This window comes from Salvelinus fontinalis, chromosome 2, assembly GCF_029448725.1.
Source record: "Salvelinus fontinalis isolate EN_2023a chromosome 2, ASM2944872v1, whole genome shotgun sequence".
In the NCBI taxonomy this organism is placed as follows: domain Eukaryota; kingdom Metazoa; phylum Chordata; class Actinopteri; order Salmoniformes; family Salmonidae; genus Salvelinus; species Salvelinus fontinalis.
The window spans coordinates 13,171,437-13,194,032 of NC_074666.1; the positions used below are offsets into that span (position 1 = coordinate 13,171,437).

A 22,596-nucleotide genomic window follows, 5' to 3' on the forward strand; every position below is an offset into this window, starting at 1 on the left:
ATGTCTTCCCTGTAACGCTCAGCGTTGAGATTGCCTGCAATGACAGCAAGCTCAGTCCGATGATGCGGTGTGTCACAGCCCCAGACCATGACAGACCCTCCAAATCAATCCCTCTCCAGAGTACAGGCCTCGGTGTAACGCTCATTCCTTCGATTATAAACGCGAATCTGACCATCACCCCCGGTGAGACAAAACCTCGACTCGTCTGTGAAGAGCACTTTTTGTAAATGTTAACTCTCTATCCCCCTCCCCTTCTCCCTCCCCTCCTCCTACTCCCAGTGAGGAGGAATATGCTATCTCTCTATCCCCCTCCCCTTCTCCCTCCCCTCCTCCTACTCCCAGTGAGGAGGAATATGCTATCTCTCTATCCCCCTCCCCTTCTCCCTCCCCTCCTCCTACTCCCAGTGAGGAGGAATATGCTATCTCTCTATCCTCCTCCCCTTCTCCCTCCCTCCCAGTGAGAAGTAATATGCTAACTCTCTCTCCCCCTTCTCCCTCCCTCCTCTCCTTCCCCCTCCCTCCCTCCCTCCCTCCTCCCAGTGAGTAGTAATATGCTAACTCCCTCTCTCCCTCCTCCCTTTCTCCCTCCCTCCTCCCAGTGAGAAGTAATATGCTAACTCTCTCTCCCCCTCCCCTTCTCCCTCCCCTCCTCCTTCCAGTGCAAGACGGCACATGGAGACAGCTGTAGGCTCAGCTGTGACCCCTGTTGAAAGCAGAAATCTCACCCAATGGTCAGCCTGGCCATATCAGCCTTGTCAGCCATAACTTAAAAGGCACATTATGTGAGCATGACCATGGGAGTCTTATCCTCTACCCAGGCATAAAAACACAAACCCCTATTTACTGTCCAGCATCCACACCACATGCTGTCCCTGGCTAGAACCTTAGTCGACCGAAAGTCTTCTGTTCTTTCAACCAATCGATTGGTCAACATTTTTCAACGTGTTTTTTTCCATATATAGACACACCCTATGTGTTTTAATAAAATCAACTATGTACAGGGATGGTTTATTATTACTAATGAAATAATGAAATGACTCAAAGGAGCCAGAGATAACCAGAAGAAAAAAACCTTAACCTGACCCAACTGTTCTCCTCCCTCTCCTGCTGGCATTCTGCCATTACTCTCCTGAAGTCGCCGGTAAAAGGCGACACGAGGAGTCAGCAACCTTTTTCATGTGGAATGCCAATTTATCTTACCATTTCTACCAATCTGCATGCCAGTTATGGTTTCATATGCACATTTACATTAACTTTTATAAACCGTGCCAGCACACAAAATGAATACCAGAACCTATTTCAGTCCAAGTCAAGCACTGTGAGAAGAGGTGATCATGTAAGTCTATTTTATGATGTTTCCACTGGATTAAAGCATAGCATTTTTCCCTTTCATGCTGAGTTTTTATCGAAAGGGAGAGAGCTGGAAATATTTTTCAAATACATTGAGGAACTATTGTCATTCTCAATGGATGTAAAAACAGACTTTGTTTGCTGTTTGAGGTGAAGAAAACATTACTTTGAGAACCTCGACAGGTCATTAGTGGTGGTGCATTAAGCCAATCAGAAATACTATCAGATCCCCAAATGGGCACGTTTATAGGCCTACATTTGCGCGCAGGCCAGGTAGCCTATAGGCCTACTTCTATGTATAATCAGGCCAGGTAGCCTATAGACCTACTTCTATGTATAATCAGGCCAGGTAGCCTATAGACCTACTTCTATGTATAATCAGGCCAGGTAGCCTATAGACCTACTTCTATGTATAATCAGGCCAGGTAGCCTATAGACCTACTTCTATGTATAATCAGGCCAGGTAGCCTATAGACCTACTTCTATGTATAATCAGGCCAGGTAGCCTATAGACCTACTTCTATGTATAATCAGGCCAGGTAGCCTATAGGTCTACTTCTATGTATAATCAAATAAACCAAAACTTGTTTCTCACAAGTATAGCATAGGTTGTGCACTCTGCAAACAATAAGCCCCTAAATGAGAACGGGAAGACTGGAATAATAATATTGAATGCATTAAAATAAATTCATGTAACCAAAGTAACAAACATTGTAGATTAGAAATTAATGGTAAAGGTACTAGTGGTTATATATGTAATGGGGAATTGATAGACACTAACAATCAAATGCAAACAATTCACACAATGAAGTTATGAAACAATGAATGTGCACAAATTGGCCGAAGAGAGCTCTCATTCTGGAGAGAGCTCTCATTCTGGAGAGAGAGCTCTCATTCTGGAGAGAGAGCTCTCATTCTGGAGAGAGAGCTCTCATTCTGGAGAGAGAGCTCTCATTCTGGAGAGAGAGCTCTCATTCTGGAGAGAGAGCTCTCATTCTGGAGAGAGAGCTCTCATTCTGGAGAGAGAGCTCTCATTCTGGAGAGAGAGCTCTCATTCTGGAGAGAGAGCTCTCATTCTGGAGAGAGAGCTCTCATTCTGGAGAGAGAGCTCTCATTCTGGAGAGAGAGCTCTCATTCTGGAGAGAGAGCTCTCATTCTGGAGAGAGAGCTCTCATTCTGGAGAGAGAGCTCTCATTCTGGAGAGAGAGCTCTCATTCTGGAGAGAGAGCTCTCATTCTGGAGAGAGAGCTCTCATTCTGGAGAGAGAGCTCTCATTCTGGAGAGAGAGCTCTCATTCTGGAGAGAGAGCTCTCATTCTGGAGAGAGAGCTCTCATTCTGGAGAGAGAGCTCTCATTCTGGAGAGAGAGCTCTCATTCTGGAGAGAGAGCTCTCATTCTGGAGAGAGAGCTCTCATTCTGGAGAGAGAGCTCTCATTCTGGAGAGAGAGCTCTCATTCTGGAGAGAGAGCTCTCATTCTGGAGAGAGAGCTCTCATTCTGGAGAGAGAGCTCTCATTCTGGAGAGAGAGCTCTCATTCTGGAGAGTCCCTTTTTAGATAACATGTTTTCCTGTGTAGTGTCACACCTGAACAGTGATTGAGTGAAGCGGAAGCAGAGGTATCAATAATAAACCCTTATGTTCCATCCAGAAACTGTCCGTTTTGATAATATCTCAGACACAACTTGTACTGTCGTGTGTGTACCTGTGTTAGTGCTGCCACACCTGACCAGCGAGTGAATAGAGGAAGTGGTATCCATGGTGATGGCATACTTACTGGCCCTCTACTGTAGGCTAGATATTATGGACTATCTGCCAAAAGTATGGAGTGACCTTTTTAGGGTTTTGAAATACTATTTGCTGTTTTAAGACACGTCCTGTAATCTGTACCTTACTTAAGCAGTAAATAAACCAAATCATTCAGGAAGTGATTGTTTAATCCGTTGAGAAAAAAACTTGGGAAAAAAAACTTTTTCTACTGTAAATGAGTTACTGATAGGTACAATGTTTTAGATTCCCATTTGAGTTTTGTTTCTTAAGTCCTTTCTCCTCTCATCAGTTCCAATAACACAGACACAGGAGAGATGTGTTGTGACCTGTCTGTGTGCTCTACTAAGACCTGGCTTCAATACTATTTTATATAATTTCAAATGCTTTGTCTGTGCTTGATTGAGCTTGCCTGGCTTAATGGAATAGTCCTAAAACTGTAAGCCCCGCCCATCTGGCACTCCAACCAGGCTAGAGCAAACGTTGACCATTTAAAAAGAATCATATTTGAACCCAGGTTTGGCTCTCTGTGACTGGTAACCTTTCATCATAAAATGGCAGTTATTTAAACCAGAGAGGTAGCCTAGACGTCTACTGCCCAGCTAGCTACTGTTCTGTACTTGTGTTCTGTCTGGCTAAATGTCAGTGGAAAGTCCAGTGTGTCGACTGGCTCAGTATTACGGTAAAACAAGGGCCAACGGTTTCTATCATTGCTTTTTAAGGTTTTCCAGTGGCTTAACCCCTGACCTTTTTGCATTGTTATTATTTTCCCGTTTCCTCACCTTTTGACATTCTGTATATGACCCTTGCCATGAAGTCTCAGTTGGCTAGGGCTATTTGAACACACCTACAGAATCCCAGCGGCAAACAATAAACAGTTTAACTCCAATCCATAAAAACACCTAATTCCTTCCTACCACACCTGCTTCCTTCCTTATTCCTTCCTACATGCTCATTCAGCCTGTGGCTCTAGCTACTAGCTCTCTGCTTCTCCCTCTCTGTTGGTCTAAACCAGTTGTATCCCACTACACAGGCTCTGTTGGCCTCTGACCGTTCCAAGAATGGGCTTTTCAACCTCGGACAGGTAATCTTGGTCTGGTGTGACTACAATACCGGTCAATCACCTGACCAGTCAATCACGCTCACCTTTGACCTCTGACCTTTTCCTCTTGGCAATAATGACGGTGGTGGTTAGAATGACTACTTCATATGGCTGGCACAACCTTTGGCTACCTCTCCTCTCCTCCTGTGTCTCGCTCCCTCGCTCTCGTCTGGTGGTGGTTGTTGTTCCTCTCGCTGGGTCATGGGATCTTCCCTCTCTGTCTAAAGTGATAGTACCTCTACCTACATGACCTACCACCACAGTAACATCAGCGCTCCCCTGACCTCTCCTCTCAGTGCACCTGCTTCTCACCATGCCTGTGACAACCTGTCTTAATAAACTGATTCTATTGCACAGCTATAGCAGCAACAGTAATATGGAGTATAATTCCCCCTCATTGCTGTGGTCGGTTCTTCCTTGCCTTCAAGCCCTGCTGCTGGAAATGGAGTCAGTTGGCATTCTTCACAGTTGTCAGTGTATTAATCTCCATTTTGACTGACAATTATTGTTCTCTCTTTCTTCTGCAGACGCGGGATGATTTCCTGGGACAGGTCGATGTGCCTCTCAATCATTTACCGGTGAGTGTTGTCTGTGTACGACGTGTGTGTGTGTTTATTATCTGGTCAGTGTGTGCGCATATCTGTGTGCACACACACATTGTTTGCGTTTTAGAATGCTCTACTGGTTTTTAACAGCATGTTGGTTCTGCCTAGTGAACTCTGAAGGTTGTGAGGGCATAGGGGAGGGGGAAGAGTTAGCAACCTCTCTTGAGCAACCTGTTGTCGTAGGCTTTTTAAGTAGCAACAACACTGGAGAGTGAGAGCGACTAGCCCCCTGTTAGGAGTGGAAATAAACCCGGTAGGAATGTAAACAACAGGGCCAGTACAGGGTCTGAGGAGAGGAGGGTTACCCTGGCCTGGAACTGACGGAAAAAGAAACCGTGCATCTCCGATGGTGGTAAGCCACAATAACAAACAGAGTTGTAGTCCTAAAATGAATGCCGGATTCAAGTAGTTGAATCAAGTTTTATGTAGTTTCATTGTTTTATGAAAGGAACATGATCTATCTTCTAAATAATGATAATAATAATTGGCCAACCATGGATTGATCTCACTGGTAGTTCAGAGTGCAGTGCTGCTAATGATTAAACGACCCTTTGTCAAATAATCTTTAGTCCTGCTCATAAATGATTCATTGTCAAAGAATGTTTGGCTCTTGATTGAGTGGCTGAGCAATCAAGCAGGTCAAATAGCTTGACCCTAAAGCAGGTCAGTAGTGATTTTAAGAGCTAACTACATTTGAGAGTGGTGAAACTAAAAGCTTATCTGCGTCGGTGGTAAGGTTAATTATTAATCATGACGCACCACCTACTGTTGTCCCTACGGTGGAGGAATTAACATAAGATCAAGTCTGATGTAACCCTGTGGTTCTTCTGGATGGACACAGAGACCTGGGTCATGTTCATTAGTTTCAAAACGTTTTGCAACTGATTGCCAACGGGTGTTTCTTATAGGGCAAAGACGATACCAATATCGTGATACTCGTTAGTATCGTGGCAAGGAAACAAAACACAAAGCGGATATAACTTATTTAGATAAACAGCCCTAATGTTGGAAACAAACCAACATAATGTTGTCATCCAGAGTCACATGTATTTATTTTCCAAGCTGTAGCACATCATATTTTACATACAGCAGGTTTTTAAAGAACCCAATAGTTTGGTCTGCTTCATGTTTTCATTTTTTGCCATGTAAAAAAATATCTACTGGTATCGTCACAGCCCTAGTTATTGGACAAGTTCACATAAGTCCCGCAGTCTCACTCTTTTCTGAGCATTTTCTTCCCTTTGGTAGCTACTGAACATAACCCTGATCACAGTCAGCCAGTCAGGTGTCATACTGCCCCTGTGTGTCTGTTCTCTGTGCACCTATACGTCTTAGTCACGCTGGGTGGGTGTAGTCTTACTCACCGTGTCTTTTGTGGCCTTTTCTGTTGAAGTATTCATGAGTCATGGTGATTCACCTCTGAAAGCTCTGACAGTGTAGAGGCTCTGGCTCCTTGGGGTAGTCACTGACGGGTACTGTCTAGCTACTAGCCCTGAGTGATCTGCTGTTACCATGTTAACTTGGGATAGTCACTGACGGGTGCTGTTTTCACTGTCTAGCTACTAGCCCGGAGTGACCTGCTGTTACCATGTTAACTTGGGGTAGTCACTGATGGGTACTGTCTACGCTGTCTAGCTACTAGCCCGGAGTGACCTGCTGTTACCATGTTAACTTGGGATAGTCACTGACGGGTGCTGTCTTCACTCAGGGCTAGTAGCTATTAGTGATGGGGGGAAAAGATAGTTGCATATCGGAATATAATTTTTGACAATATATTGTATCGTTTTGATAATATCCCAATATTATTTTTGTGCTAGTTGGCTGTACCGAGACTGAAATCCAAATCTGTAATAGCTTGTTCTCAGCTTCTTTTTAAATAGGGAGACAATTTGTTTTCAGCACTTTTATTGACTGATCAAAAGGTGGTCTCATGGTGCTGTCTTGTCTCTCTGCAGCAGTCCGATGGTGAGCAATATGTTTGAAACATCCATTTGCAATAAAATCTTAGTATCGAATCGCAATACATTTTGCTTACACCTATCCAGTCCTAATATCACTTACACCTATCCGGTCCTCATATCACTTACACCTATCCGGTCCTCATATCACTTTACCTATCCGGTCCTAATATCACTTACACCTATCCGGTCCTCATATCACTTACACCTATCCGGTCCTCATATCACTTACACCTATCCGGTCCTCATATCACTTACACCTATCCGGTCCTCATATCACTTACACCTATCCGGTCCTCATATCACTTACACCTATCCGGTCCTCATATCACTTACACCTATCCGGTCCTCATATCACTTACACCTATCCGGTCCTCATATCACTTGCACCTATCCGGCCCTCATATCACTTGCACCTATCCGGCCCTCATATCACTTGCACCTATCCGGCCCTCATATCACTTACACCTATCCGGCCCTCATATCACTTACACCTATCCGGCCCTCATATCACTTACACCTATCCGGTCCTCATATCACTTACACCTATCCGGCCCTCATATCACTTACACCTATCCGGCCCTCTCAGATCGACACAAGTATCTTCTCTTAGAGTTTATTTGGGATTCAACGTCTCTCTACAAACCCCCAACACACCAGACTTTTAGTCTACAGGGTTCGAGTTTCATAGCTGCTTAAACCCCAGCCAGTACTGACTGGTTTGTCAGTCCACTTTACCTCTGAGTTTATCACACAAGGCTGTTAGTTAATTATGAAACAGGAGAGGGTCTTCTCTGCATACGCACGCACGCTGTTAACTAAGAAACGGGAGACATTCGTTAATCAGTTCAACAGGACGGTTACCAAAAGGTTTATCTTCATGTGATGGAATGACAGTGTGTGGCTTTTTATTTCATAGCTACAACATAATGTTTTCATGTACTGCATGTAAATCAGACCTGGGAGAAATACTTAATCTGGCAAATCCTCTCAAATATTTGTTGTGCGCTTGATTCAGGCTAGCTTAACTAGTGTGCTTGGTGGACAGATTGTTCCGGTCAAGCATATCACATGTATTTGACATAATGTATTTGGCTCCGGTCTGACAATGTGTTTATGTGTTAGACAGTGTGGCTTTTCTAATTTATAGCTACATGCTTTGATAGGTTTTCATGTCTGTAAACTTGGCTTGCGTTTCGGTGTCTAGGCCGGGTTACGTTAAGGCACTTTGACAACCGCTAGTATTAAAAGGGATTTTAAATACATTTGATCGATCGATCGATTGATTGATTGTGTCTTTGTGTTGTAGACCGAGGATCCTACGATGGAGCGGCCGTACACGTTTAAAGATTTCCTCCTACGGCCACGAAGGTCAGTTCCAGACTACCGACGAAGGTGACAGGGAACTACACACACACACACACACACATTGACACACATTGACACACACACTCAAGTTACCCACAAACAATGTCCACCTGTTGTTGCTAATCCAAAGGAGATTCATGGTTAGATATCACTGAAACTACAGGCTTATGTCATTATGGTATTTGGTTTAAAGTAACTGTACTGTAATCATTGTTAGCTAAGACTGTTGTCATTCCACCTCTGGTTTCTGTTGAATTCCAAATATCATTCTAATTCTAGACATGAACTTAAATAGCATTGTTAAAATATTCCCCATGTATTGTTTATGGGGTGCTAACAGGGCATGTTGTAGTGTCATTTTAAATACATCATCGCCCAACTCTCTGAAATTCATGGCTGTGTAAAACCATCTATTTCTACCTCTGGTTTCGTTTGAATAACTCCCAACTAACTGCCATTTTGGTGTTCTCTTCTGTCTCCAGCCATAAGTCCCGGGTGAAGGGTTATCTACGGCTAAAGATGGCCTACCTTCCAAAGACTGGAAGTCCGGAGGAAGAGACCACTGAAGGGATTACCAGGGAGGAGGCGGAGGTAAGAAGATAGGGACACGCACAAGGGCACACAGCTTTGTTTAATGTGAAATGTCAGGACTTTTTGGGCAGTAAAAATGTGTTTTCCCTAAGCCTAAACCTAAACTTAACCCCAAACCCTAAACCTAACCGTTATGCTTAAAAGCATTTTAAACCATCCAAGTCACGCAGCATCTCGATTGTGAAGGGAGTACTCTCTGACCTGAAATTCTTCATCGGAGATGACCAAATCCCAACAGTGTCTGAGCAGCCGGTAAAAAGCCTTGGAAGGTGGTATGATGCAAGCCTGAAGGACAAAGACCAGGTGCAACAGCTGCGCAAAGACATCAGTAGTAGCCTACAGTTCATCGACAACACCCAGCTACCTGGAAAGTTAAAGACCTGGTGTCTGCAGTTTGGTCTCCTACCCCGGGTGTTGTGGCCCCTAGCAGTGTATGAGGTTCCAATCTCAACATTGGAGAAGATGGAAAGAGGAGTCACAGGCTACTTAAAGAAGTGGCTCGGAGTTCCACGATGCCTTACCACCATAGGCCTCTATGGAGATGGTGTCCTCAAGCTGCCCCTCACCAGTCTAACAGAGGAATTCAAGTGTGCAAAAACCAGGCTCCAGATGACACTGAATGAATCTCGAGACCCAGTGGTGAGCAACAACGCGCCAACCTTGGCAACTGGGCGCAAATGGAGGCCAGGAAAAGCAGTCCAGGAGGCAACAGCAGCCCTCAGACATGCTGACATTGTGTGTCATGTTCAGCAAGGGAGAGGAAGCCTTGGGCTAACTAGCCGTGCTGCTTGGAGTAAGGCCACTGCACCAGAGCGGCGGAAGATGGTAGTGCAGGAAGTACGCCATCAGGAGGAGTCTGCAAGGTGGGCCAAGGCAGTCTCTCTTGCCAAACAGGGACAGTGGACTTGATGGGACAGTGTGGAGAAGAGGAAGATCAGCTGGAAGGATCTGTGGGCCATGGAAGCGAGGCGGTTGAGCTTTTCCATCAGAGCAACATATGACGTTCTTCCAACACCAGTTAATCTTCACCAATGGTATGGTGAAGATCCGGACTGTGCCCTCTGTTCCATGCCAGCCAACCTCAGGCACATTCTCACAGGGTGTAAAACAAGCCTCACCCAAGGACGCTACACTTTGCGTCACAACCAAGTCCTTAAAAACCTTGCGTCCGCCCTGGAGGACAAGCGAGCTGCCACCAACTCCCTACCACCCCCAGCAGCATCACACCCCTTACGGATGACCTTTGTCCGCAAAGGGGCTAAAGCACCGAAGAGCGGCTCTACACCATTAGAGCGAGACCAGCTGCGCTTGGCCCGCGACTGGAAAATGCTAGCTGACATTGGCCGGCAACTTGTGTTTCCTCCGGAGATCGCAACCACCACCCTAAGACCTGACATGGTGCTCTGGTCCCGTTCGCTCAAGAAGGTCTTCATCATTGAGCTCACAGTACCCTGGGAGGACTCAGTATATGAGGCTTATGAGCGAAAACATCTGCGCTATGCCGATCTAGCTGCCGAAGCACGGCAGACATTCAGAGACTTGTCCTGAAGTCACACCTGCGTTGTCTGGGCTGTGTGCTGTTGGAAGGGGAACCTTTGCCCCAGTCTGAGGTCCTAAGCATTTTGGAGCAGGTGTTCATCAAGGATCTATTTACTTTGCTCCATTCATCTTTCCCTCGATCCTGACTAGTCTCCCACCAAGCTTCATCATAGGGATGGTGCCAGGTTTCTTCCAGATGTGATGCTTGGCATTTAGGCCAAATAGTTCAATATTGGTTTCATCAGACCAGATAATTTTGTTTCTCATGGTCTAAGAGTCTTTAGGTGCTTTTTGGCAAACTCCAAGCGGACTGTCATGTGCCTTTTTACTGAGGAGTGGCTTCCGTCTGACCACGCTACCATAAAGGCTTGATTGTTGGAGTACTGCAGAGATGGTAGTCCTTCTGGAATGTACTCCCATCTCCACAGAGGATCTCTGGAGCTCTGTCCGAGTGACCATCAGGTTCTTGGTCACCTCCCTGACCAAGGCCCTTCTCCCCTTGATTGCTCATTTTGGCCAGATGGCCAGCTCTAGGAAGAGTCTTGGTGGTTCCGAACTTCTTCCATTTAAGAATGATGGAGGCCACTGTGTTATTGGGGACCTTCAATGCAGAAATGTTTTGGTACCCTTCCCAAGATCTGTGCCTCGACACAATCCTGTCTCGGAGCTCTACGAGCAATTCCTTCGACCTCATGGCTTGGTTTTTGCTCTGACATGCACTGTCAACTGTGGGACCTTTATATAAACGGTTGTGTGCCATTACAAACCATGTCAAATCAATTGAATTTACCACAGGTGGACTCCAATCAAGTTTTAATAACATCTCGACGATGATCAATGGAAACAGGATCCTTAAACGCTCAATTTCTAGTTTCATACCAATGGGTCTGAATACTTATGTAAATAAGGTTTTTCTGTGTTGAATTGAAAGAAAAAAAATCTACCTGTTTTTGATTTGTCATTATGGGGTATAGTGTGTAGATTGATGAGGGAAAAAAATATTCAGTACCAGTCAAAATTTTGGATAAACAAACTTGCTCCAGTGTTTTTCTTTATTTTTACAATTTTCTACATTGTAGAATAATAGTCAAGACATCAGCTATGAAATAACACATATGGAATCATTTAGTAACCAAAAAAGTGTTAAACAAATCAGAATATATTTTAGATCCTTCAAAGTAGCCACCCTTTGCCTTGATGACAGCTTTGCATACTCTTGGTATTCTCTCAACCATCTTCATGTGGTAGTCACCAGGAATGCATTTTAATTAACAGGTGTGCCTTGTTAAAAGTTAATTTGTGGAAATTCTTTCCTTCTTAATGCGTTTGAGCCAATCAGTTGTTGTGACAAGGTAGGGTTGGTATACAGAAGATAGCCCTATTTCGTAAAATACCAAGTCCATATTATGGCAAGAACAGCTCAAATGAGAAATGACAGTCCATCGTTAATTTAAGACATGAAAGTCAGTCAATCTGGAAAATGTTAAGAATTTTGAAGGTTTCAAGTATAGTTGCAAAAACCATCAAGCGCTATGATGAAACTGGCTCTCATGAGGACTGCCACAGGAAAGGAAGACCCAGAGTTACCTCTGCTGCAGAGGATAAGTTCATTAGTTACCAGCCTCCCAAATTGCAGCCCAAATAAAAGCTTTACAGAGTTCAAGACACATCTCAACATCAACTGTTCAGAGGATACTGTGTGAATCAGGCCTTCATGGTCGAATTGCTGCAAAGGAACAACTACTAAAGGACACCAATACGAAGAAGAGACTTGCTTGGGCCAAGAAACACAAGTAATGGACATTAGACCGGTGGAAATCAGTCCTTTGGTCTGAGTAGAAATGTTTGATTTTTGGTTCCAACCGTGTCTTTGTGAGACGCAGAGAAGGTGAATGGATCATTTTTGCATGTGCAGTTCCCACTGTGGAGCATGGAGGAGGAGGTGTGGGGCTGCTTTGCTGGTGACACAGGTGAATTTAAGGCACACTTTATCGACATAGCTACCACAGCATTCTGCAGCGATACGCCATCCCATCTGGTTTGCGCTTAGTGGGACTATACTTTGTTTTTCAACAGAATAATGACCCAACACACCTCCAGGCTGTGTAAGGGGTATTTGACCAAGGAAAGTGAAGGAATGCTGCATCAGGTGACCTGGCCTCCACAATCACCCGACATCAACCCAGTTGAGATGATTTGGGATGAGTTGGATCGCAGAGTGAAGGAAAAGCAGCCAACAAGTGCTCAGGATATATGGGAACTCCTTCAAGACTGTTGGAAAAGCATTCCAGGTGAAGCTGGTTAAGAGAATGCCAAGAGTGTGCGAAGCTGTCATCAAGGCAAAGGGTGGCTACTTTGAAGAATCTCAAATATAAATACATTTTTTATTGGTTTAACACTTTGGTTACTACATGACTCCATATGTGCTATTTCATAGTTTTGATGTCTTCACTATTATTCTACGTTGTAGCCCTTGAATAAGTAGGTGTGTCCACACTTTTGAGTGGTACTGTATATACATACATACAGTTGTGGAGTAACAAAAGTCTGATACTGCCAACAGGGAGTCTGGAGAAAACGTCTAGTCTGTTCTGGTCTGTCTTTCTGGAAACAACATTCACACGCTCACTCACTTCCCCACTTCCTTCCATTTTCAAAAGTCTGATCGAATGGAAAATGAAAGTGTGCGTTTCTGTATGCTTCTGTGTGCCAGTGACTTAATCTGAGTAAGAGAGAGAGAGAGAGGCAAGATGGCTTATAGTTTTTCACTCAGTAAAATGAGGCCTAGATAGGGTGACGTATAGCTGGTCTGGGTACCCGTCTGTTTAGGCATCATTCCACTCTTTGTCTTGCTCAACATCTTTGGCATATGACACAGAGTAAGAGTGTAATTGTAGCTGAACAGACGGGTACCCAGGCTAACATTTAGCAGGAGAACTAAAAAAAAATAGAACTGAAAATCTAACGTCTCCAACCTTCTTGCGAGATCTCAGACAGACAGTGGAATGTAAGGTACACCAAAAGGAAAGAGCTGTGTTTTGTTTCCTGGCTGTGCCGTGTCTCTCTCTCTGTCTAAATCTTTGAGCACTCTCCTCCTGTGCCTTTGCTTCTCAGGGCTGGGAGGTGAACGACTCTGCCGATCCCAGCGTCCAGAGGCCCCAGGCGGTCCAGCCCCCACTGCCCCCAGGATGGGAGGAGAAGGTTGATAACCTGGGCAGAACCTACTACGTCAACCACAACAACCGCTATACACAGTGGAAACGACCCAGTAACGTGTATGTATACACAGCTACGTTATCTTTACACACAGTTATCAGAACTGCTCTAGCTCCTCTGGTGTCCTCCAGGGCTCTGTACTAGGTCCTCTGGTGTCCTCCAGGGCTCTGTACTAAGTCCTCTGGTGTCCCCCAGGGCTCTGTACTAGGTCCTCTGGTGTCCCCCAGGGCTCTGTACTAGGTCCTCTGGTGTCCCCCAGGGCTCTGTACTAGGTCCTCTGGTGTCCCCCAGGGCTCTGTACTAGGTCCTCTGGTGTCCCCCAGGGCTCTGTACTAGGTCCTCTGGTGTCCCCCAGGGCTCTGTACTAGGTCCTCTGGTGTCCCCCAGGGCTCTGTACTAGGTCCTCTGGTGTCCCCCAGGGCTCTGTACTAGGTCCTCTGGTGTCCCCCAGGGCTCTGTACTAGGTCCTCTGGTGTCCCCCAGGGCTCTGTACTAGGTCCTCTGGTGTCCCCCAGGGCTCTGTACTAGGTCCTCTGGTGTCCCCCAGGGCTCTGTACTAGGTCCTCTGGTGTCCCCCAGGGCTCTGTACTAGGTCCTCTGGTGTCCCCCAGGGCTCTGTACTAGGTCCTCTGGTGTCCCCCAGGGCTCTGTACTAGGTCCTCTGGTGTCCCCCAGGGCTCTGTACTAGGTCCTCTGGTGTCTTCCAGGGCTCTGTACTAGGTCCTCTGGTGTCTTCCAGGGCTCTGTACTAGGTCCTCTGGTGTCTTCCAGGGCTCTGCACTAGGTCCTCTGGTGTCCCCCAGGGCTCAGTACTAGGTCCTCTCTTGTTCTCTCTGTGCACCAACATGTAAAATGTTAATTATCTCTTCTTTACAGGGATGATATTTCGGAGGTGGAGAATGACAATCAACAGCGGGCGAACAGCATCCAGGCCCACCGGGTTTTCAGGTCCAGACGACACATCTCTGAAGACCTGGAGAACGAACACACAGAACCCAGAGACATGGAAGATGTGAGTCTGACCTTTGACCCCTCGACTGTACAATATGTTTTAATCAAGATCTTTTTAAATCCAAGGTCATCTATTGCTACATACCAGGACAATATTACGCCTACATTGTTACTTAAAATAGGTTAATGGATAAATGCCTTATCTTTACTGCAGAATACAGAAGGACTTTCCAAACTAGTCAGTGGTACAGTACATACTCTCGCGCGCTCTCCCTCTCTCTCTCTCTGCACAGTCATGGGAGCCAATCACTGAAGAGAGTCCAGACGGCCCTCTACCTGGCCCCTCCTCCTCAATGGCGACAGCCATCCCCCAAACGCCTGCCCCCCCGCCCCTCCAAGAGTTCTCAGAGGAGATCAACCTGCACCTCTCTCTCTCTCCAACCCCATCCGGCCCCCCGCCTGACATCAACGGAGAGGTGGCCGCCCCCAGCCACGCCTCTGCTGTGGTGAGAATTCTTGACCAGTTTGAATCTGTTAGAGGCAAATTCAGCACTTTTTAACCTCATTCAATTAGCACCATTCCAGTATGTGTGAAAACATTTGTTCTTGTAGCCAAAAAGTCTTAAGAAAACAATCCCTCCTTCCCTCCGTCTCCCCTCAGCAGAGTCATCTGTCCTCCAGGCTGCGCTCCTCCAGTATGACAGATGGGGTCAGTGACCAGGCCCAGCCTCCTCCTCCAGCGGTACGATACACACACTCCTTCTCCTCCTCCTCTTCCTGCTCTCCTCTGTTCTTCCACCTCTGCATTCCGATTCCTTTACTACACTGTTCTGTTCTCCTCTCCTCCTGTCTTCTCCTTTCCTCCTCTCCTTTCCTCCTGTCCTTTCCTCCTGTCCTCTCCTTTCCTCCTGTCCTTTCCTCCTGTCCTCTCCTTTCCTCCTGTCCTTTCCTCCTGTCCTCTCCTTTCCTCCTGTCCTTTCCTCCTGTCCTCTCCTTCCCTCCTGGCCCCTCCTCCTGCCCCCCCCCTCTCCTTTCCTCATGTCCTCTCCTTTCCTCCTGCTGTCTTCCTCCTCTCCTGTTGTCTTCCTCCTGTTCTCTTCCCTCTCCTGTTCTCTTCCCTCTCCTGTTCTCTTCCCTCTCCTGTTGTCTTCCCTCTCCTGTTGTCTTCCCTCTCCTGTTGTCTTCCCTCTCCTGTTGTCTTCCCTCTCCTGTTGTCTTCCCTCTCCTGTTGTCTTCCCTCTCCTGTTGTCTTCCCTCTCCTGTTCTCTTCCCTCTCCTGTTCTCTTCCCTCTCCTGTTGTCTTCCCTCTCCTGTTGTCTTCCCTCTCCTGTTCTCTCCCCTCTCCTGCTGTCTTCCCTCTCCTGTTCTCTCCCCTCTCCTGCTGTCTTCCTCCTGTTCTCTTCCCTCTCCTGCTGTCTTCCTCCTGTTCTCTTCCCTCTCCTGCTGTCTTCCTCCTGTTCTCTTCCCTCTCCTGCTGTCTTCCTCCTGTTCTCTTCCCTCTCCTGCTGTCTTCCTCCTGTTCTCTTCCCTCTCCTGCTGTCTTCCTCCTGTTCTCTTCCCTCTCCTGCTGTCTTCCTCCTGTTCTCTTCCCTCTCCTGCTGTCTTCCTCCTTTTCTCTCCCCTCTCCTGTTCTCTTCCTCCTGTTCTCTTCCCTCTCCTGTTGTCTTCCTCCTGTTCTCTTTCTTCTCCTGCTGTCTTCCTCCTCTCCTGTTGTCTTCCTCCTGTTCTCTTCCCTCTCCTGTTGTCTTCCTCCTGCTGTCTTCCTCCTCTCCTGCTGTCTTCCTCCTGTTCTCTTCCCTCTCCTGCTGTCTTCCTCCTGTTCTCTTCCCTCTCCTGCTGTCTTCCTCCTCTCCTGTTGTCTTCCTCCTGTTCTCTTCCCTCTCCTGCTGTCTTCCTCCTGTTCTCTTCCCTCTCCTGCTGTCTTCCTCCTGTTCTCTTCCCTCTCCTGCTGTCTTCCTCCTCTCCTGTTGTCTTCCTCCTGTTCTCTTCCCTCTCCTGTTGTCTTCCTCCTGTTCTCTTCCTCCTCTCCTGCTGTCTTCCTCCTGTTCTCTTCCCTCTCCTGTTGTCTTCCTCCTGTTCTCTTCCCTCTCCTGTTGTCTTCCTCCTGTTCTCTTCCCTCTCCTGTTGTCTTCCTCCTGCTGTCTTCCCTCTCCTGCTGTCTTCCTCCTCTCCTGTTGTCTTCCTCCTGTTCTCTTCCCTTTCCTGTTGTCTTCCTCCTCTCCTGCTGTCTTCCTCCTGTTCTCTTCCCTCTCCTGTTGTCTTCCTCCTTTCCTCTCCCCTCTCCTGTTCTCTTCCTCCTGTTCTCTTCCCTCTCCTGCTGTCTTCCTCCTGTTCTCTTCCCTCTCCTGCTGTCTTCCTCCTTTCCTCTCCCCTCTCCTGTTCTCTTCCTCCTGTTCTCTTCCCTCTCCTGTTGTCTTCCTCCTGTTCTCTTTCTTCTCCTGCTGTCTTCCTCCTCTCCTGTTGTCTTCCTCCTGTTCTCTTCCCTCTCCTGTTGTCTTCCTCCTGCTGTCTTCCTCCTCTCCTGCTGTCTTCCTCCTGTTCTCTTCCCTCTCCTGCTGTCTTCCTCCTCTCCTGCTGTCTTCCTCCTGTTCTCTCCCCTCTCCTGTTCTCTTCCTCCTGTTCTCTTCCCTCTCCTGTTGTCTTCCTCCTGTTCTCTTTCTTCTCCTGCTGTCTTCCTCCTCTCCTGTTGTCTTCCTCCTGTTCTCTTCCCTCTCCTGTTGTCTTCCTCCTGCTGTCTTCCTCCTCTCCTGCTGTCTTCCTCCTGTTCTCTTCCCTCTCCTGCTGTCTTCCTCCTGTTCTCTTCCCTCTCCTGCTGTCTTCCTCCTCTCCTGTTGTCTTCCTCCTGTTCTCTTCCCTCTCCTGCTGTCTTCCTCCTGTTCTCTTCCCTCTCCTGCTGTCTTCCTCCTGTTCTCTTCCCTCTCCTGCTGTCTTCCTCCTGTTCTCTTCCCTCTCCTGCTGTCTTCCTCCTGTTCTCTTCCCTCTCCTGCTGTCTTCCTCCTGTTCTCTTCCCTCTCCTGCTGTCTTCCTCCTGTTCTCTTCCCTCTCCTGCTGTCTTCCTCCTCTCCTGTTGTCTTCCTCCTGTTCTCTTCCCTCTCCTGCTGTCTTCCTCCTGTTCTCTTCCCTCTCCTGCTGTCTTCCTCCTGTTCTCTTCCCTCTCCTGCTGTCTTCCTCCTGTTCTCTTCCCTCTCCTGTTGTCTTCCTCCTGCTGTCTTCCTCCTCTCCTGCTGTCTTCCTCCTGTTCTCTTCCCTCTCCTGCTGTCTTCCTCCTGTTCTCTTCCCTCTCCTGCTGTCTTCCTCCTCTCCTGTTGTCTTCCTCCTGTTCTCTTCCCTCTCCTGCTTTCTTCCTCCTGTTCTCTTCCCTCTCCTGTTGTCTTCGTCCTGTTCTCTTCCTCCTCTCCTGCTGTCTTCGTCCTGTTCTCTTCCTCCTCTCCTGCTGTCTTCGTCCTGTTCTCTTCTTCCTCTCCTGCTGTCTTCCTCCTGTTCTCTGCCCTCTCCTGCTGTCTTCTTCCTGTTCTCTGCCCTCTCCTGCTGTCTTCCTGTTCTCTTCCCTCTCCTGCTGTCTTCCTCCTCTCCTGTTGTCTTCCTCCTGCTGTCTTCCTCCTCTCCTGTTGTCTTCCTCCTGTTCTCTTCCCTCTCCTGCTGTCTTCCTCCTGTTCTCTTCCCTCTCCTGTTGTCTTCCTCCTGTTCTCTTACCTCTCCTGCTGTCTTCCTCCTGTTCTCTTCCCTCTCCTGTTGTCTTCCTCCTGTTCTCTTACCTCTCCTGCTGTCTTCCTCCTGTTCTCTTCCCTCTCCTGTTGTCTTCCTCCTGCTGTCTTCCTCCTCTCCTGCTGTCTTCCTCCTGTTCTCTCCCCTCTCCTGTTGTATTCCTCCTGTTCTCTTCCCTCTACTGCTGTCTTCCTCCTGTTCTCTTCCCTCTCCTGCTGTCTTCCTCCTGTTCTCTTCCCTCTCCTGTTGTCTTCCTCCTGTACTCTTACCTCTCCTGCTGTCTTCCTCCTGTTCTCTTCCCTCTCCTGTTGTCTTCCTCCTGTTCTCTACCCTCTCCTGCTGTCTTCCTCCTCTCCTGCTGTCTTCCTCCTGTTCTCTTCCCTCTCCTGCTGTCTTCCTCCTCTCCTGTCGTCTTCCTCCTGTTCTCTTCCCTCTCCTGTTGTCTTCCTCCTGCTGTCTTCCTTCTCCTGCTGTCTTCCTCCTGTTCTCTTCCCTCTCCTGTTGTCTTCCTCCTGTTCTCTTCCCTCTCCTGCTGTCTTCCTCCTCTCCTGTTGTCTTCCTCCTGTTCTCTTCCCTCTCCTGCTGTCTTCCTCCTGTTCTCTTCCCTCTCCTGCTGTCTTCCTCCTGTTCTATTCCCTCTCCTGCTGTCTTCCTCCGCCCCTCTCCTCCTGTTGTCTTCCCTCCTCTCCTGCTGTCTTCCTCCTCTCCTGCTGTCTTCCTCCTGTTCTCTTCCCTCTCCTGCTGTCTTCCTCCTGTTCTCTTCCCTCTCCTGCTGTCTTCCTCCTGTTCTCTTCCCTCTCCTGCTGTCTTCCTCCTGCTGTCTTCCTCCTCTCCTGCTGTCTTCCTCCTGTTCTCTTCCCTCTCCTGCTGTCTTTCTCCTGCTGTCTTCCTCCTCTCCTGCTGTCTTCCTCCTGTTCTCTTCCCTCTCCTGCTGTCTTCCTCCTCTCCTGTTCTCTTCCCTCTCCTGCTGTCTTCCTCCTCTCCCGTTGTCTTCCTCCTGTTCTCTTCCCTCTCCTGCTGTTTTCCTCCTGTTCTCTTCCCTCTCCTGCTGTCTTCCTCCTGTTCTCTTCCCTCTCCTGCTGTCTTCCTCCTGTTCTCTTCCCTCTCCTGCTGTCTTCCTCCTGTTCTCTTCCCTCTCCTGCTGTCTTCCTCCTGTTCTCTTCCCTCTCCTGCTGTCTTCCTCCTGTTCTCTTCCCTCTCCTGCTGTCTTCCTCCTGCTGTCTTCCCCCTCTCCTGCTGTCTTCCTCCTGCTGTCTTCCTCCTCTCCTGTTGTCTTCCTCCTGCTGTCTTCCTCCTCTCCTGCTGTCTTCCTCCTGTTCTCTTCCCTCTCCTGCTGTCTTCCTCCTGTTCTCTTCCCTCTCCTGCTGTCTTCCTCCTCTCCTGTTGTCTTCCTCCTGTTCTCTTCCCTCTCCTGCTGTCTTCCTCCTGTTCTCTTCCCTCTCCTGCTGTCTTCCTCCTGTTCTCTTCCCTCTCCTGCTGTCTTCCTCCTGTTCTCTTCCCTCTCCTGCTGTCTTCCTCCTCTCCTGTTGTCTTCCTCCTGTTCTCTTCCCTCTCCTGTTGTCTTCCTCCTGTTCTCTTCCTCCTCTCCTGCTGTCTTCCTCCTGTTCTCTTCCCTCTCCTGTTGTCTTCCTCCTGTTCTCTTCCCTCTCCTGTTGTCTTCCTCCTGTTCTCTTCCCTCTCCTGTTGTCTTCCTCCTGCTGTCTTCCCTCTCCTGCTGTCTTCCTCCTCTCCTGTTGTCTTCCTCCTGTTCTCTTCCCTTTCCTGTTGTCTTCCTCCTCTCCTGCTGTCTTCCTCCTGTTCTCTTCCCTCTCCTGTTGTCTTCCTCCTTTCCTCTCCCCTCTCCTGTTCTCTTCCTCCTGTTCTCTTCCCTCTCCTGCTGTCTTCCTCCTGTTCTCTTCCCTCTCCTGCTGTCTTCCTCCTTTCCTCTCCCCTCTCCTGTTCTCTTCCTCCTGTTCTCTTCCCTCTCCTGTTGTCTTCCTCCTGTTCTCTTTCTTCTCCTGCTGTCTTCCTCCTCTCCTGTTGTCTTCCTCCTGTTCTCTTCCCTCTCCTGTTGTCTTCCTCCTGCTGTCTTCCTCCTCTCCTGCTGTCTTCCTCCTGTTCTCTTCCCTCTCCTGCTGTCTTCCTCCTGTTCTCTTCCCTCTCCTGCTGTCTTCCTCCTGTTCTCTTCCCTCTCCTGCTGTCTTCCTCCTGTTCTCTTCCCTCTCCTGCTGTCTTCCTCCTGCTGTCTTCCTCCTCTCCTGTTGTCTTCCTCCTGTTCTCTTCCCTCTCCTGTTGTCTTCCTCCTGCTGTCTTCCTCCTCTCCTGCTGTCTTCCTCCTGTTCTCTTCCCTCTCCTGCTGTCTTCCTCCTGTTCTCTTCCCTCTCCTGCTGTCTTCCTCCTCTCCTGTTGTCTTCCTCCTGTTCTCTTCCCTCTCCTGCTGTCTTCCTCCTGTTCTCTTCCCTCTCCTGCTGTCTTCCTCCTGTTCTCTTCCCTCTCCTGCTGTCTTCCTCCTGTTCTCTTCCCTCTCCTGCTGTCTTCCTCCTCTCCTGTTGTCTTCCTCCTGTTCTCTTCCCTCTCCTGTTGTCTTCCTCCTGTTCTCTTCCTCCTCTCCTGCTGTCTTCCTCCTGTTCTCTTCCCTCTCCTGTTGTCTTCCTCCTGTTCTCTTCCCTTTCCTGTTGTCTTCCTCCTGTTCTCTTCCCTCTCCTGTTGTCTTCCTCCTGCTGTCTTCCCTCTCCTGCTGTCTTCCTTCTCTCCTGTTGTCTTCCTCCTGTTCTCTTCCCTTTCCTGTTGTCTTCCTCCTCTCCTGCTGTCTTCCTCCTGTTCTCTTCCCTCTCCTGTTGTCTTCCTCCTTTCCTCTCCCCTCTCCTGTTCTCTTCCTCCTGTTCTCTTCCCTCTCCTGCTGTCTTCCTCCTGTTCTCTTCCCTCTCCTGCTGTCTTCCTCCTGTTCTCTTCCCTCTCCTGCTGTCTTCCTCCTTTCCTCTCCCCTCTCCTGTTCTCTTCCTCCTGTTCTCTTCCCTCTCCTGTTGTCTTCCTCCTGTTCTCTTTCTTCTCCTGCTGTCTTCCTCCTCTCCTGTTGTCTTCCTCCTGTTCTCTTCCCTCTCCTGTTGTCTTCCTCCTGCTGTCTTCCTCCTCTCCTGCTGTCTTCCTCCTGTTCTCTTCCCTCTCCTGCTGTCTTCCTCCTGTTCTCTTCCCTCTCCTGCTGTCTTCCTCCTCTCCTGTTGTCTTCCTCCTGTTCTCTTCCCTCTCCTGTTGTCTTCCTCCTGTTCTCTTCCCTCTCCTGCTGTCTTCCTCCTGTTCTCTTCCCTCTCCTGCTGTCTTCCTCCTGTTCTCTTCCCTCTCCTGCTGTCTTCCTCCTGTTCTCTTCCCTCTCCTGCTGTCTTCCTCCTGTTCTCTTCCCTCTCCTGCTGTCTTCCTCCTGTTCTCTTCCCTCTCCTGCTGTCTTCCTCCTGTTCTCTTCCCTCTCCTGCTGTCTTCCTCCTCTCCTGTTGTCTTCCTCCTGTTCTCTTCCCTCTCCTGTTGTCTTCCTCCTGCTGTCTTCCTCTTCTCCTGCTTTCTTCCTCCTTTTCTCTTCCCTCTCCTGCTGTCTTCCTCCTGTTCTCTTCCCTCTCCTGCTGTCTTCCTCCTCTCCTGTTGTCTTCCTCCTGTTCTCTTCCCTCTCCTGCTGTCTTCCTCCTGTTCTCTTCCCTCTCCTGCTGTCTTCCTCCTGTTCTCTTCCCTCTCCTGCTGTCTTCCTCCTCTCCTGTTGTCTTCCTCCTGTTCTCTTCCCTCTCCTGTTGTCTTCCTCCTGCTGTCTTCCTCCTCTCCTGCTGTCTTCCTCCTGTTCTCTTCCCTCTCCTGCTGTCTTCCTCCTGTTCTCTTCCCTCTCCTGCTGTCTTCCTCCTCTCCTGTTGTCTTCCTCCTGTTCTCTTCCCTCTCCTGCTGTCTTCCTCCTGTTCTCTTCCCTCTCCTGTTGTCTTCGTCCTGTTCTCTTCCTCCTCTCCTGCTGTCTTCGTCCTGTTCTCTTCCTCCTCTCCTGCTGTCTTCCTCCTGTTCTCTTCCTCCTCTCCTGTTGTCTTCCTCCTGTTTTCTTCTTCCTCTCCTGCTGTCTTCCTCCTGTTCTCTGCCCTCTCCTGCTGTCTTCTTCCTGTTCTCTGCCCTCTCCTGCTGTCTTCCTGTTCTCTTCCCTCTCCTGCTGTCTTCCTCCTCTCCTGTTGTCTTCCTCCTGCTGTCTTCCTCCTCTCCTGCTGTCTTCCTCCTGTTCTCTCCCCTCTCCTGCTGTCTTCCTCCTGTTCTCTTCCCTCTCCTGTTGTCTTTCTCCTGTTCTCTTACCTCTCCTGCTGTCTTCCTCCTGTTCTCTTCCCTCTCCTGTTGTCTTCCTCCTGTTCTCTTACCTCTCCTGCTGTCTTCCTCCTGTTCTCTTCCCTCTCCTGTTGTCTTCCTCCTGCTGTCTTCCTCCTCTCCTGCTGTCTTCCTCCTGTTCTCTCCCCTC

At 48.4% G+C, this 22,596-nt stretch overlaps 1 protein-coding gene across 19 annotated transcripts in view; it reads left to right on the forward strand.

The window, feature by feature from the left end:
* Nucleotides 1–22,596, forward strand: part of nedd4l (NEDD4 like E3 ubiquitin protein ligase) — a 118,886-nt gene that overhangs the window by 44,533 nt on the left and 51,757 nt on the right. For 6 of the 19 annotated variants that reach the window (XM_055864145.1, XM_055864099.1, XM_055864103.1 and 3 more), the window contains 7 exons: nt 4,744–4,794; nt 8,089–8,174; nt 8,630–8,738; nt 13,392–13,552; nt 14,370–14,505; nt 14,738–14,950; nt 15,106–15,186. In XM_055864145.1, the coding sequence (XP_055720120.1) occupies nt 4,744–4,794; nt 8,089–8,174; nt 8,630–8,738; nt 13,392–13,552; nt 14,370–14,505; nt 14,738–14,950; nt 15,106–15,186 (837 nt within the window). Of the gene's footprint in view, nt 1–4,147; nt 4,199–4,743; nt 4,795–4,988; nt 5,174–8,088; nt 8,175–8,629; nt 8,739–13,391; nt 13,553–14,369; nt 14,506–14,737; nt 14,951–15,105; nt 15,187–22,596 lie in introns of those variants that run through there. The other 13 variants (XM_055864154.1, XM_055864202.1, XM_055864102.1 and 10 more) reach the window with 7 other exon arrangements.